Source organism: Miscanthus floridulus, chromosome 4 (assembly GCF_019320115.1).
Source record: "Miscanthus floridulus cultivar M001 chromosome 4, ASM1932011v1, whole genome shotgun sequence".
Lineage (NCBI taxonomy): Eukaryota > Viridiplantae > Streptophyta > Magnoliopsida > Poales > Poaceae > Miscanthus > Miscanthus floridulus.
Genome location: NC_089583.1, coordinates 1,000,873 through 1,015,419, shown reverse-complemented (window position 1 = coordinate 1,015,419; position 14,547 = coordinate 1,000,873). Strand labels below are relative to the sequence as shown.

The 14,547-nt window shown below is 54.1% G+C and overlaps 1 protein-coding gene across 1 annotated transcript; it reads left to right on the top strand.

Annotated features, from left to right (window-relative positions):
• The first annotated feature begins 974 nt into the window (after positions 1-974).
• Positions 975-4,060, top strand: LOC136550743 (la-related protein 6C-like). Its single transcript, XM_066542341.1, has 9 exons — positions 975-1,461; positions 1,595-1,676; positions 1,969-2,063; positions 2,138-2,209; positions 2,351-2,430; positions 2,615-2,696; positions 2,888-2,935; positions 3,037-3,105; positions 3,202-4,060. The coding sequence occupies exons 1-9, from the start codon at positions 1,027-1,029 to the stop codon at positions 3,790-3,792; spliced, it is 1,554 nt and encodes a 517-aa protein (XP_066398438.1). The 5' UTR covers positions 975-1,026; the 3' UTR covers positions 3,793-4,060.
• Positions 4,061-14,547: the final 10,487 nt, after the last annotated feature.

Below are 14,547 nucleotides of genomic sequence, written 5' to 3'. Positions count from 1 at the left end.
CTCGAATGTCTTGTCGTACCCTGTGCTCGTCTTTTATGAAGGATCAGAGTGCAGTCGTCGAGCGAGGCGGAGCCCGCTCTTAGCCATCGGGCGAGGCGGAGCCTAGCCCTTGGGGTTCGGGCAAGGCAGAGCCCGCCCTCGGACGTCGGGCGAGGCGGAGCCCGCCCTCGGACGTCGGGCGAGGCGGAGCCCGCCCCTAGCCATCGGGCGAGACGGAGCCTAGCCCTCGGTGGTCGGGCGAGGCGGAACCAATCTTCCGTCGTTCGGGCAAGAAGCGCAGCAGTGTTCTCGCCTCGGTGGTCGGGCGAGGCGGAACCAATCTTCCGTCGTTCGGGCAAGAAGCGCAGCAGTGTTCTCGTCTTATCAGAAGTGTCAACGTTCGATGGTTATTAATTTCACCTCGTTAGGTACTCGGTATTAGGTCCCCGACAATTCGTATTTACATGCATAAATTTAAATATGTTTCTTCATGGTGAAATCATAAATAACCCGTCATGTATTATGCTGTTGCCAAATGCATATGTACAGACGGCGAAAACATGGAGTAAATGTCCTACTCAGTAATTCAGACTTCAAAAATAGAAGAGCCTTGAAATCAAAGTCAATGGCTCTGATTTGAGGGCTTCCAGCAACACACTGAAGGAGACGGATGTAAGCAAACAGGATCCGTGGTTGGGCTGCCTCTCACATCTGCATGTGGGCTCAGCCTGACGTAGCGTGCGAGCGGTCAACGGTCTCCGTCGTCTTCATTCCCTTCCGTGTGGACGGGCGCCATACGTACGGATGCAGTAGACCATTGCCTGATGATAGCCAGGACGTCGTGCATGCATGCGGATGGAGAAAAACGCTCTCGCTTCGCAAACAAACTCTCCCAATGGCAAGCCAACCACCGGTGTCTACCCTCCCCATGTCGTCGTCGCCGTCTCCTTCGCTGATCGATATGTATATAAATAGACGTCTTCCTCTGCCCCTGCACGCCGATCGATCGATCGATCGGTTAGTTTTCCTCGTCGTCAATAACCCGCCATGGCACAGGAGATGATCAGCAGCAAGTGTGCCACCAAGGCCGCCACGAGCGACGAAGACGGGGCCGCCGTCGCTGCCGCGGTGGCGCCCCCGGGGCCGGCAGCCAGCGCCAGCGCCACGCCCTTCAAGTTCAACGTGCACGCGCCGGAGTTCGTGCCCATGTCGCCCGCCCCCGCCAGCCCCATCGCCAGCCCCATGTCGGCGCCGGCCGGGGGCTACTACTCGCCCTTCATGCAGATGCAGCCGGGCCTCGCGCCCGCCGACTGGAGCTTCTTCCACGACCAAGAGCCCGTGTTCTTCATGGCCGACTTCGCGCACGCCAAGTTCGGCGCGGCCACCGCCACCGCCACCGCCGCTGGCGCTGCTGGGAGCAACAGTGCTCAGGCCAAGGGGACCGCCGCCACCACGGACGTCGCACAGAAGATTGTCAAGCAGGTAGGTGCCTGTTCTGCCTTTTACTAATCTCACGCATGATGGAATTAAACTCTGATGCAATGCAATGCATGCAAGTGACCAACAAGTAAAAATGTTCATTCGCTGCTCCTTTTGCACTTGGACACATACACAGGTTGAGTACCAGTTCAGCGACATCAACCTGGTGGCAAACGAGTTCTTGCTCAAGATTATGAACAAAGACACGGAAGGCTATGGTAAGTAGTAGCAGTACCAGCTACGAGATAGTCTGCATGCTAGTCTCCCAGATTAGAGATTGGCCCCGTTCGGCTTACCTTATATCTGGTTTGTTCGACTTTTTTTTTAGCCGGAATAATATTTTTCACTCACAACATTTTAGTCAGTATTTTTCAGCCACTTTTAGCCAAGTGTCACAGTGTCAGCCAGACTGAGACATCTATCCTATCTAGAAAGCAGGCCAATAATGTTCAGTTCAGGCTGCATTCTCAAATTAAGTGAGATGGGACCTTGTAATCTTGTCTTGTCCAGTTCCCTTGTCAGTGATTGCATCCTGGAAGAAGATCAAGTCTCTTGGGGCAACCAACCAGATGCTGGTGAAGGCTCTTCGCACCTCCACAAAGCTTGTAAGCAGCAGCCTGCAAACCTCGTATCATAGATTAAACTATGATAATAATGAGCTCTTTGGTTCATTGTGCAGAATGTCAGTGACGATGGCAAGAAAGTCCGGCGCAGGCAGCCATTCACGGAGAAACACAAGGAAGAGCTTCAGGTCAGTCAGTCAGTGGCTTGGCTCTTCAGCTTCAACCGAGTCATCCTGTCATCCTATCCATCTCCTAATTATTCTGATCAGCAAGCATGCAGTATATAACAATAATAATACACAACTGAAACTCGTGTTTAATTCCTGCAGTCCCGCATGATCATAGCGGAGAATTTGCCAGAGGACTCGTCTAGGAACAGCCTCGAGAAGATCTTTGGCGTTGTCGGAAGGTCAGCAAGCTAGGCACACAAACAATATAATTACTACTCATCAAACTGCACACCTCACACAAGGGTTTCAGATACATAGAGTAATGCATGCAGCTAACACTAATTGTAATGCATGCATGCATGTAAGAGATGAACTAACACTGAGTGCCATGCAATGCATGTACCTGTCGATGCATGCATGCAGTGTGAAGAACATCAAGATATGCCATCCACAAGAGCCTAGCACTGCAAGGGCTTCCAAGTCCGACACGCTAGTGAGCAACAAGGTATATATATATATTTTTGCGAACAGCAACAAGGTATATTCATGATTTCATCCATTCATCATGCTATATATATGTGCTCTCTCTCTCTAAACTGAACCATTAATTCAAGGCATCATATTATATAGGAGTACAGGAGGTTCACTAACACTCTTTTTACTTTGTTTTTTTACACTATCTTATCCTAAAAAAAGATGCACGCACTTGTGGAGTACGAGACGTCACAGCAAGCCGAGAAAGCAGTGAGTACCTAGTAATTAATTTCCAGGAACAGGAACCAAATTAATTTTATTACCTTTGTGTTCTACATATATTATCTATCTCTATCTATGTACCGAACCAGGTGGAGAAGCTGAATGACGAACGGAACTGGAGGAAAGGGCTCCGTGTTCGCACAGTGCTCAGGCGCTCGGTTTGATCCTCTTCATTTCCTCTCCTTGAGTTCGTTATCTTATCTGCATCTGCATGTCTGCATTCAGTAACAATGCATGCATGTTTTGGTTTTCAGCCCAAGTCAGTGATGAGGCTGAAGCGGGCAGACTTCGACCACTTTGTGGGCTCCGACGACGACTCGCCGCACTCCTCCCAGATGTCATCCGACTCCCCGACAGCGGACTACTCTTCACCTGCAGCTGCCGAGGCGGCGGCGGCAGCGGCAGCGGCGGCTCATGCTCACGCTCACGTCCAGCAGCAGCATCAGGAGGATCAGCAGCAGCAGCAGAATGGTGGCAGCAAGCAGAAAGGGTGGGCTCGGGGACGAGGTACGACGAAGCTGCACATCACGGCGCCGCAGAGCCCCCAGTCGGCTCCCGCGGGCATGGCCGGCCACTTCGACCCGTCCAGCCCCCGCACCTCGTCGTCGTCCCAGAAGCAGTGCCCGTCCAGCCCCGGCAGCAGGCAGCAGGTGTCTGCTGCTGCCTCTGCCTCCTCCCAGAAGTGCCCCTTCAGCCCCAGGCATCAGCCTCATCCTCCCCAGGGCCCCAGGATGCCCGACGGCACGCGCGGCTTCACCATGGGCCGGGGCAAGCCGACGGCAGCAGCACCAACGTCGCCGGCAGCAGCAGCTGCGCGAGCGACTCCTGCTCCAGTCCTTGTTTAGTTTCACCTCTCACTTTTTCACTTCCTCCTATTTCATTTTTTTTCTCTGCCTGTCTGTTTGGTTAATGCATCAACTCTGTATCTCTACAGACACAAGCGGTTGAGCTTTCTTTTTTTGTTTTTGTTTTATTAAGGTTGTTTAAATAAAGTTGCCTGGCTGCTGCTGGCATACTGATGACGGACTACTATATAGATAGATAGAATAGAAAGGTGTTGGGACTATATATGAAAATATATATTGCCTGGAACAGTGATCAACTTATTATTTTAACAATAAAGAATTACTACCATTGCAGTGTTTCACCTTCAACAAGATAACAGTGCTCCGGCCGCATCATGCATGCTTTGGGACCGAGTCCTATTGTTGTCCGGTTGTCCCAAATGCGATGCTAGATCAGATCTATTTAGCTAACTAATAAAGTAATAATATGGTGCAGGACTGAAGATGCACAAGAATTGCACTTTATCCATCTTAGCTTTTCCCCCTGTACTCAGCTTGTCCAAAGTCCAAAATTACTAAATTTGAGCTTTTCTCCTATTCATTTTTTTAGGAAAAGCTAGCTTTTCTCCTATTCATTGTTCGGAAAATGATTTATTTACTGCTCACCTCAGAAATCCTGTCTCCCTCCTAATTAATAATGTCGCAAATCACCTCCTAGGATGGAAGGCCTCCTTAGCTTGAGGAACTGGGCGTCTGATAATGGTTTGAGTGGTGTTGACTGCTGCTTTGCATTGCCACTAGCTATCTACATCTATCCTCACCGTCCTAGAGGAAATTAAAATGCTCGTCGTTTCTTGGTGACGGCATCTGTGGTAGTTTAAAAAAAAAACAAAAACAAGAGAGCTCATGGCATAATTAAGTCGACTACGAAGCAAGAAAGTACTGAGGTGACCAAGATACATACATGCAAATGGATATGATCTTAGATGTTCCTAAATCTGTCTGTATGTTTGTATATATACATTTGTTGATTCATATACTTAGGCAATACCTACATTTGTTGAGGTTACATGTACATATTAGCTTCAAATATGTGGATTTCTATTGGGCATGTGGGATGGGCATCGCTTGGGCATGCGTGAGCGAGGAAGAAGGGGGCCATATGTGGGTGCTGGTCGCTAGCTGCGAGCACGTCAGGCAGCGGCTAAGGACCGTGAGGAGCGACGGATGAGCAAGGACGATGGCATGCGTATATGAGGTCAGCGTGGCAGGCTAAGCGGGTTTGAGGGCGGCGAACTAAGCTTGTCGGCGCGGGGCCGAGGTCCTAAGGCAGAGTTCGCACGCGGGGACGAAACCGAGAAGAAGAGGAGAAAAAAGATGTTGACATTATGGGCCTCATGTAACTACCCTGTTTCTCGAAATAGAGACATGATGATCGACTCTACCGTATGTCCTAACCAAACGCTAACTAACATGATGATCGACTCATTCGGGATGATGTCATGGCTGCAATTCAGAGCTTCACGTAGGGTGACTGCAGAGGCCTTGAGAAGCTGAACGACGCACTGATCGTGCTACTGCCCAAGAAGGTGGGAGCGTCTTGCACGCCGGATTTTAGACCAATAACAATGATCCACAGCTTCGCGAAGTTGATCTCCAAGATCCTTGCACTGAGGCTAGCACCCAAACTCAACGATATGGTCGACAAGAACCAGAACACGCCTTCATCCGTTCCCGAACAAATTCAGGACAACTTCAAGTACATACAGAGGGCATCGGTTCTCATAAGGAAGAAAAAGATTCCCATGCTCCTACTCAAGCTTAACATCTCAAAAGCATTCGACACTCTCTCCTGGCCATTCTTGTTGGAAATATTGCAAGCTAGGGGGTTTGGACAAAAGTGGTGCAGCTAGATCTCTGCGCTACTGTCCATGACGTCGTCCCCACCAATCAAGCACTTCAGAGGAGTGCACCAGGGTGATTCGCTATTGCCCTTGCTGTTCATTATAGGGATGAACGTCCTACACAGGATGTTTGCCAAAGCATGCAGAGATGGAGTCTTGCGTCCGATGGAGCCGCGAGAGATCAAATTCCAGTGCAGCCTATATGCAGATGATGTTATGTTAGTCGTTGAATTCTCACTCTTGGTAGTAGCAGAATTTTTATTCTTATCGAGAGAGGATGACACTAAGAGTTGGGACAATTTTCTTGTCTATTTCTCACACAAAATGCCATACCAACCTGAGGGGTTGGGGTTACATATTTATAGGCTGCTAGCCAGCCAAGCATATGTCAAGATGCTAGTCTAAGATGCTAGTCTAAGATGCTAATATGCTGTCCTAGCTAAGATGTTGTCCTCTAGTCTAAGATGATGTCCTCTAAGATGATGTCCTCTAGTCTAAGATGCTATCCTAAAAACAGAAAAAAAGCCACAAGGACCATGTGAGCAGCACAGCCCCATAAAGACCAGCCACACATGAGACTTATCCATTATTTTCCCCCTAAGTCTTGTGCGTCGTCTTGTGGGAGAGTTGAACCATCCCGGTCCTGGAGCAGAGCTCAAGGAACTTGATCCTCCCAAGGGGCTTAGTGAGCAGGTCCGCAAGCTGGTCCTTAGTGTTGATGTAGCTCACCTTGATGCTCCCTTCCTCCAAACAGCCTCGGATGAAGTGGTACCTCACCCGGATGTGCTTGCTGCGTTCATGGAACACGAGGTTCTTTGCCAGGGCCAGAGCGGACTTGCTGTCCACTCTGAGCTCCACCGCTCTAGTGTCTCTGCCGAGGAGATCACCAAGCAGTTGAGCGAGCCAGAGCGACTGAGTCGAAGCGGTGGAGGCCGCTATGTACTTGGCCTCGCAGCTGGACAGGGCCACCACCTGCTGCTTGACCGACTGCCAGCTAACGAGGCACTTGCCGAGGAAGAAGAGGATCCCGCTCGTGCTCTTGCTGGTGTCGATGTCGCCGGCGTGGTCACTGTCGCTGTACCCGACGAAGTGTGCCGCCCCAGGGCACCTCGGGTAGTAGAGGCCGTGGTCGAGAGTCCCCGCAACGTAGCGGATGATCCTCTTCACAGCCTGCTGGTGCTCCGTCGTCGGTCGCTGCATGAACCGACTAACGTAGCTGATGGAGAATGCCAAGTCCGACCGTGTGTGGGCGAGGTAGCAAAGGCTCCCCACAAGAGGCCGGTACTGCGTAGCGTCCACCTCCTCCGTCGTGCTGTCGCGGCTCAGCTTCATCCTCTCCTCTATCGGAGTGAGAGCTGGGTTGCAGTCAGTGAGCCCAGCTAGCTCAACGACACGCTTGGCGTAGGCGGTCTGTCGAAGCGTGACCCCGGAGTCATCCTGGTGCACCTCGATTCCCAGGTAGAAGGAGAGAGGCCCCAGGTCACTCATCTGGAAGGTGGCCCTCATCTCTTCCTTGAATGCCGCCACCTCCGCATCCTTGGTGCTGGTGATCACCAAGTCGTCGACGTAGACACCCACCAGCAGAGCATTACCTCCACTGCCCCGTCGGTAGATGGCCGCCTCGTGCGGGCTTTGCTCGAAGCCCATCCCCTTTAGCGTGGAATCCAACTTGGTATTCCACGCCCTCGGTGCCTGCCGCAAGCCATAGAGGGCCTTGCGCAGGCGGAGCACCTTGCCCTCCTTACCGGGGATCCCAAATCCCGACGGCTAGTGCACGTAGACCTCCTCCTTCAAGTCGCCGTTAAGGAACGCCGACTTGACGTCCATGTGATGAACATGCCAGCCCTCCTGGGCAGCTAGCGCAAGGAGGAGTCGCACGGACTCCATCAGTGCCACGGGAGCAAAGGCATTGTTAAAGTCGACCCCCTCCTGCTGCACGAAACCTCGTGCCACCAAGCGAGCCTTGTGCTTGACGATGGCGCCGGCTTCATCCCTCTTCAGCTTGTACACCCACTTAAGGGTGATCGCGCGGTGGCCACGAGGAAGGTCAGCAAGCTCCCAGGTGCGGTTCTTCTCAACCGCATCCATCTCCAACTGCATCGCGGCGTGCCATGCCGCGTGTCTCTCGGCCTCTACGAACGGCCGAGGCTCGCCGTCATCACATGCAAGGTGCAACTGCGCCTCCAGGTCCTCCAGGTCATGAGGCACCAGTCCCGGCACCAACTGGTCGCCGAGAAGGTTCTCCATCGTACGGTACCGCAACGGCTCGCCGTCGTGGTACGCGTCGATGCGCTCCTCGTCGTGAGAGAGCGGAGTAGCGAGCTCAACCAGGCTATGCTCGTCATGAGCTGGTGTTGGAGTAGACGTGCTCGGAGAGGTGCCTGTCGGTGCTGGAGTGCGTGGCGTTGCCGGCTGTGGTGAAGCCGGCGAAGAACTCGTCGCAGCCGAGGTCCTGGCTGGAGAGCGTGGTGCTGTCGAAGTAGCAGGCGCCAGGGTCGGTGGAGGCTCGGGGACTAGGGTAGACGCGCTCGTCGAAGAAGAGCTGCCTACTCCCCTAGCTCCCTCGAAGTGGACATACTCGACAGTGAAGTTGTCATACGTCGGAGCCGAGCCATCGTCCACCGCCTTGTCCCACGCCCATCCTCGCCCTTCGTCGAACACAACGTCGCGCACCGTGCGCACACGCTGTGTCTTTGGGTCAAGGATGCGGTAGGCCTTCGAGCCCTCCGCGTAGCCGATGAATACTCCTAGAGTGCTCCTGTCGTCGAGCTTGCTGATGTGGCCAAGCTCCTTGGCGAACGTGAGGCAGCCGAAGACCTATAAGTGGGAGACCGCCGGCTTGCACCCATGCCAAGCCTCGTACGGCGTCCTACCGTCGAGCGCCTTGGTAGGCGAGCGGTTGAGGATGTAGACGGCCATCACCACCGCCTCTCCCCAGAAGACAGCCGGCATCCCCCTCTGCTTGAGGAGGGCCCGAGCCATCCCCACAACCGTCTGGTTGCGCTGCTCGACGATGCCGTTCTGCTACGGGCTGTACAGCGTGGAGTAGTGGCGCTGAATGCCCTCATCAGCGCAGTACGACGCGAATTCAGCCGTCGTGAATTCGCCGCCGTTATCGGTGTGCAACACGCATAGCTTGCAGCAGCACTCCGCCTCCGCAGCAGCCTACGCGCGCCTGATGGCGTCCGCAGCCTCTCCCTTGTTGCCGAGGACCATCACCCCCATGTAGCGGGAGAAGTCGTTGATGAGCAGCAGGAAGTAGCGTCGTCCTCCTAGTGTGGCCGGTGTCACCGGGCCACACAAGTCCCCGTGCATGAGCTCGAGCCTCTCCTTGGCTCGAAAGCTCGCCCGCTGGGGAAAGGGGAGTCGCCTCTGCTTCATCAACACAGACATCGCAGAGCTGCTCCACATGGTCGAGGCACGGCAGGCCTCGCACCATCTCCAAGGCACTGAGCCGCTTCAGGGCCTCGAAGTGAAGGTGCCCGAAACACTCGTGCCACTGCCATGCCTCATCGTCCCGATGAGCAGCGAGACAGAGGGGTTGTGCCACCTGCACGTTAAGGACATAGAGTCAATTTGCGCTTCTAGATACCTTGGCAAGAAGGCGACGACGGCGATCCCAAATCCTCATGACTCCATCCTCAACCACCACGTGCGAACCGTCCTCATCTAGCTGTCCCAAGCTGATGATGGAGTTCCTCAACGCGGGGATGTAGTAGACTCCGGTGAGCAGCCTATGCTCACCAGACATGGCGGTGAAGATGATGGAGCCGACGCCCTTGATCTCCACGCCGGAGGCATCCCCAAACTTGACGGAGCCTCAGACGCTAGAGTCAAGCTCGGTGAAGAACTCCAGTCGACCGGTCATGTGATGGGTGGCGCCGGTGTCGAGGCACCACCCGTCAGTCTTGTCGTTGCCGGAGCTGTCGCCAAGGAGGGCGTGTGCTTTTGGCTCATCAAGATGGAGGAGAGCCGCTGCGGCCGGTGCCGCTGGAGGTAGCTCGATGTTGGCATGTGCCATGAACAGAGCCGACTCCTCCTCCTCTGCCTGTGCGACGTGGGCCTGGCTGCATCGTGGCTATCAACAGTCCTTGGCCCAATGGCCAAGCTGGCCGCAGTTGCGGCAGGTGTTGTCTCGTGCCGGCTTGTGCCTACCGACGGTGCCGCCCTAGGCACCTCCGCAGGCATCACCCTCGGCATGTCCTCGCACCCCGACCTAGGCGTCTCTGTGCGCCTTGCATGGCTTGCCACGCTTGCGGCCGCCTGTCGCGGAAGAAGGCTCCCCCTTCCTCCGGTCACCTTGGCTGGCAAGCCACTGCTTCCGAGTGAGAAGGAGCTTCTCGCCAGTGGTGTTGGGCCCCGAGAGGGACTATGGCTCATCGCTATCGATGACCTTGAGGCGACCTATCGCCTCCTCGATCGACATCATGGAGAGATCCAGCAGAGACTCGATCGAGCGAACCATCTACTTGTACTTCTCGGGGACGCAGCGGAAGAGCTTTTCGATAGCTCTCTCCTCACCATAGGTGTCGTCGCCGAACTACACCATCTTCTGCAATAGAGTGTTGAGACAGAGAGCAAAGTCATCAACATCCTCACCTGGCTTGAAGGCCAGGTTCTCCCACTCCTTGCGAAGTGCCTGCAGTGTGGACTTGCGGGCGCGGTCGCTACCGATGCGTGCCGCAGCGATGGCGTCCCAAGCCTCCTTGACAGTCCGCTTGCTGGTAAGCGAGAACTGCATCTCAGGTGGGACTGCAGCGATGAGAGCATCCAGCGCCCGTCGATCTAGGTCGTAGTCGACGTCGCCGTACCGGACTACCTCCCACATGTGCCTCACCTAGCGCTTTACCCTCATCACCATAGCCCACTCGACGTAGTTGGTCTTGGTGAGGGTAGGCCACCCACCGCCGGGACCAACGTCCCTGACAACAGCCTGGAGCCCGTGGTAACCACAGTACCGATCCGGGGAGAGAGAGCCACGCTGCCTGTGAAGGCCGCGCTCTCCATCGACCCATCGGTACCGATCCGGGGAGAGAGAGCCACGCTGCCTGTGAAGGCCACACTCTCCATCGACCCGTCCGCCACCATTGCCATGCGCGCCTCCTCTAGGAGCGCCACTGATGCGTCCGCGCCTGTTTGGGCTGCTGCCACACTCGTGGGCGTGCGCGGCTGCCCCAGGAGCACCACCGCCGTGCGCGCCTCCTCTAGGAGCGCCGCCAGCACGTCCGTGCCTGTCTGGGCTGCCGCCACGCTCGTGGGTGTGCGTGGGTGCCCACTGCGTCACTCGCGCTCGTGCTGCCTCCCTCTCTAGCAGCTCGAGGTCCGCGTCAGCGGTGTTATCAGCGAAAATGGAGCTACCAATGCTGCCGCATAGAGCCTCGACCTCCGCTGCCGTCGCACGCGCTGCATTCGTCGCCGCCGCTGCTTTTGCCTCCGCTCTGGCTGCTGCTAGCTTCACCGCAGCCAGCCTCGACGCCCTTACCACCGCCGCAACGGTCTCTGTCGCTGCTCGCTCACGTTCCTCTGCCGCGGCAAGTTCGGCCTCCTGCCAACGCCGCGTGCTCGAGGCGACCGAGCGCTGAGACTGTCCTGCGGACATGACGCGCTACCAGAGGACTGCTACGTGGGGAGAGGGCTGCTTTAGACGAGCTGCTGCTCGTCTGCGTGGGGGAGGAGTTAGTAGGAGCGGCCAAAGCTGCTGCTCGCAGCTAAGGCTATTGTGTGGCTGGGAGGGGAGATGAGCAGGAGATGCTCAGGCTACAGGATAATACGGCTCTAATACCAGTTGTTAGTCGCTGAATTCTCACTCTTGGTAGTAGCAGAATTCTTACTCTCATCGAGAGAGGATGACACTAGGAGTTGGGGCAATTTTCTTGTCTATTTCTCACACAAAATGCCATACCAACCTGAGGGGTTGGGGTTACATATTTATAGGCTGCTAGCCAGCCAAGCATATGCCAAGATGCTAGTCTAAGATGCTAGTCTAAGATGCTAATATGCTGTCCTAGCTAAGATGTTGTCCTCTAGTCTAAGATGATGTCCTCTAGTCTAAGATGCTGTCCTAAAAACAGAAAAATAGCCACAAGGACCATGTGAGCAGCACAGCCCCACAAAGACCAGCCACACATGAGACTTATCCATCATGTTATCCTTTTCATCAGACCATCTGCGCAAGAGGCAATAGTGGTGAAGGAGATCCTAAGGGTGTTTGGTGAGGCGACTGGCCTGAAGACGAACCTGGCAAAATGCTCCATCACTCCTCTCTTTAGCGGGGAAGAGCCACTGGATGAAATTGTCACCATTCTAGACTGCCAAGTACAACAATTCCCCATCATATACTTGGGATTGCCATTGAGTACCAAGAAAGTTCCCAGAGCTGAATTCCACTCAGTAGTCGAGGCCGTTGCTCGGAAGATGCCGCCATGTCATGGCTCACTGATGGCAAGGAGCGGCCGGCTGGTGTGGATTAAACCGGTACTCCGGGCAGTGCCCATCTACTCCAAGACGACGGACAGCCTGCAGTAACACCTAGCTTATTTAGCATCGAGATTTAGATCTTAGAGGAATTAGCCAAACAAGTTTTTAGGTTTTAAAAATTTATAACGCACGTGAAATAATAAGCGAATCCTATGTAACTCACTTTTGTGGTTGAGAAAAATCAAAATAAATAGTGTTAACTAGTGCTCTTGGGAGCTCAAAGATTAAATATGAAATTAAGATAAGTTTTTTTCATTAAGTCGGTAAACACTTGAATTTATGTTTAAAGTACCATTTGTGGCGAATTATATTGAGCAAAAAAATTAAAGAGTGCTTAAATGTTTGCTCCTATGGATTAGTATGAAGTATGGACTATTGTGTGAAATACTTATTGGTTGAAGTTAATAAGGTCTAGACATTTTAAAAATTGTAACAAAAGGGTTAATGACTGTTAGTTCGAACTGAACCTTAACTTTTCTAATTAAGGGAAAAGTAGTAAGATAATGCTAACTTGGCATTTAATTTCTAATGAAAATATTTATACACTAGCTGCATGTTTTGGTATTGTTGTTTGCTTCTACTTGGGCATGGGGTAGGTCGTAATTGTGTGGGTGTCGCGTTGCTCCCTGAAAAATTCCCCAAACTTCGTTGGAACACGCTGTAACCACGTTGTTGGCGCTCTGTTCGTGAACCGGCACTCCAGCGATGAGCCCATGTTGGCATCCTTTTATCTCCCTCTATGGTTGTTCTATGGTCATGATGATTGCTTCTCTAGATGGCTGACAGTGTTGGCTCTGGGTCAGCAAAATTGGTTGAGTTTCAATCGAGGTAACCAGCCATCTTTGCTTCACTTTAAAATTCATGCATGACCTCACCTAGGGCTGGTTGGTCCAGTGTGCACGGTCACCATGCTCGGGAGTGCGGTGTCGCGCGGGGGTGCACGCGGGCACCACGTGTGACCTTGCCGGTGGTTGTCTCGTCGCCGCCCGTGCTGTGCGCTGGGTCGAGCGGGTCACGACCACCTCATGTCGGGTTGGCCGAGCTGTGCCTTGGTTCACGTGCTCACGAGCGCTACGCCGCACCGCTACGCTGTGCCGATGTGCTGCCACTACGCTACGCCAGTGTAGCCACGGCACGGCCGCGCTGCGAGGCACCATCGCGGTGCGGTTATCATGTGTGACTGATGTCGCCGTGAGCATGCGCCATCTTGACCACTTAGCCACGCACGGGGCCAGGCTGAGGTCGTGGCCATTGTTGTTGTGCCTACGTGGCAGCCGCCCTGCCCTGTGATTCAACTACCATCAGCCATGCCGCCACCGCCGCATCTGGGTCAACCGACCCTAATCATAGGGTGACGGTGACGCCTCTCTGCTTGCCCTGATTCGCTAGCCGCCATGGGAGATCCCTGCTCGAGTGGGGCCACTCCAATTCAAAAGCATCGTGCCAAATCTCTTGGTCTCGTCGTCCATGCACGCATGCTTGTACTGCTGCCACCATCGAGTAGAGCCACCCATCTTAACTTGCTCGAGTTCGCTCGTGTGCTCTCTCCATGACCGCACGGTGTGCTGAGCCACCGCTCCTCCCTTCCTCCTAGCGCTAGCGCCTTCGCCATTCAATTCCTCTCGCTAGCGGGGAGCTTAGGAAGTAGGCTAGCCGTATCCTTCCCCTCAAGCTCAGTCATGCCCTGTCGACCGACAATTTGGCCTTTTGCTCATCGCCGGTCATGGGCGCCGCCAAATCGGTAGGTTAGGAGGTAAGGCATGCAGGAGTGGTAGCAACTCAATTGCTCATAACCTAGAACTCACCATGACTCCCTCTATCCGGTGCTTGCACTATTTTGGCTAGGGAACTTGTCGGCGACGTGGTAACGCGTCGCTGTCCGACTCAGAGCACCGCTGTGTGTTGCGGGCGCACGTGGCCAGACTGCCACAGCGCTCCCCTACTTCAACCGTTAGTGGGGCGAGAAACACGGTGAGCCACTGATGCTTATCCACCACTTCTACTCCGCCGAGCGTAAATAGGTTCATCGGAACAGTCACGCAGTCACCACGGATAGCCACTCGCTGTTGCAGCCCGCGACAGTGCGCCTCCGAGTCCCTAACCGCCACCAATCCTTGCGCGTTTAGCTGTAGATAGTGGTCGGCCCCATACTTCCGTCGTAGCACATCTAGGTTGCCCAGCGTAGCCGCCTTATGCCGTCGGCCGCCACGCCGGCGCACGCAGGGATTCTAGGGATCTCCCCATGTTAAAGGTGAATACATCTAGGGGTTTGGTTGTAAGATTACTGATAGTAGGAATAGTGCACATAGTAGTCATGTTATTATCTAAAAGCACACCCCTGGCCTTGGGCTGTGCTAGGCCGCCACGCCGCGCTGGGCTGCTGGGCGTGAAGGGGTTGCTGCCGGCCCCTTTTCTTTTTCTAATGTATTTTTAA

Coding starts and splice junctions, on each gene's coding strand:
- LOC136550743 (XM_066542341.1), top strand. CDS start 1,027: ATGGCACAGGAGATGATCAGCAGCAAGTGTGCCACCAAGGCCGCCACG. Junction 2,210..2,350: donor AACACAAGGAAGAGCTTCAG/GTCAGTCAGTCA, acceptor TAATTCCTGCAG/TCCCGCATGATCATAGCGGA. Junction 2,697..2,887: donor ACACGCTAGTGAGCAACAAG/GTATATATATAT, acceptor TCCTAAAAAAAG/ATGCACGCACTTGTGGAGTA.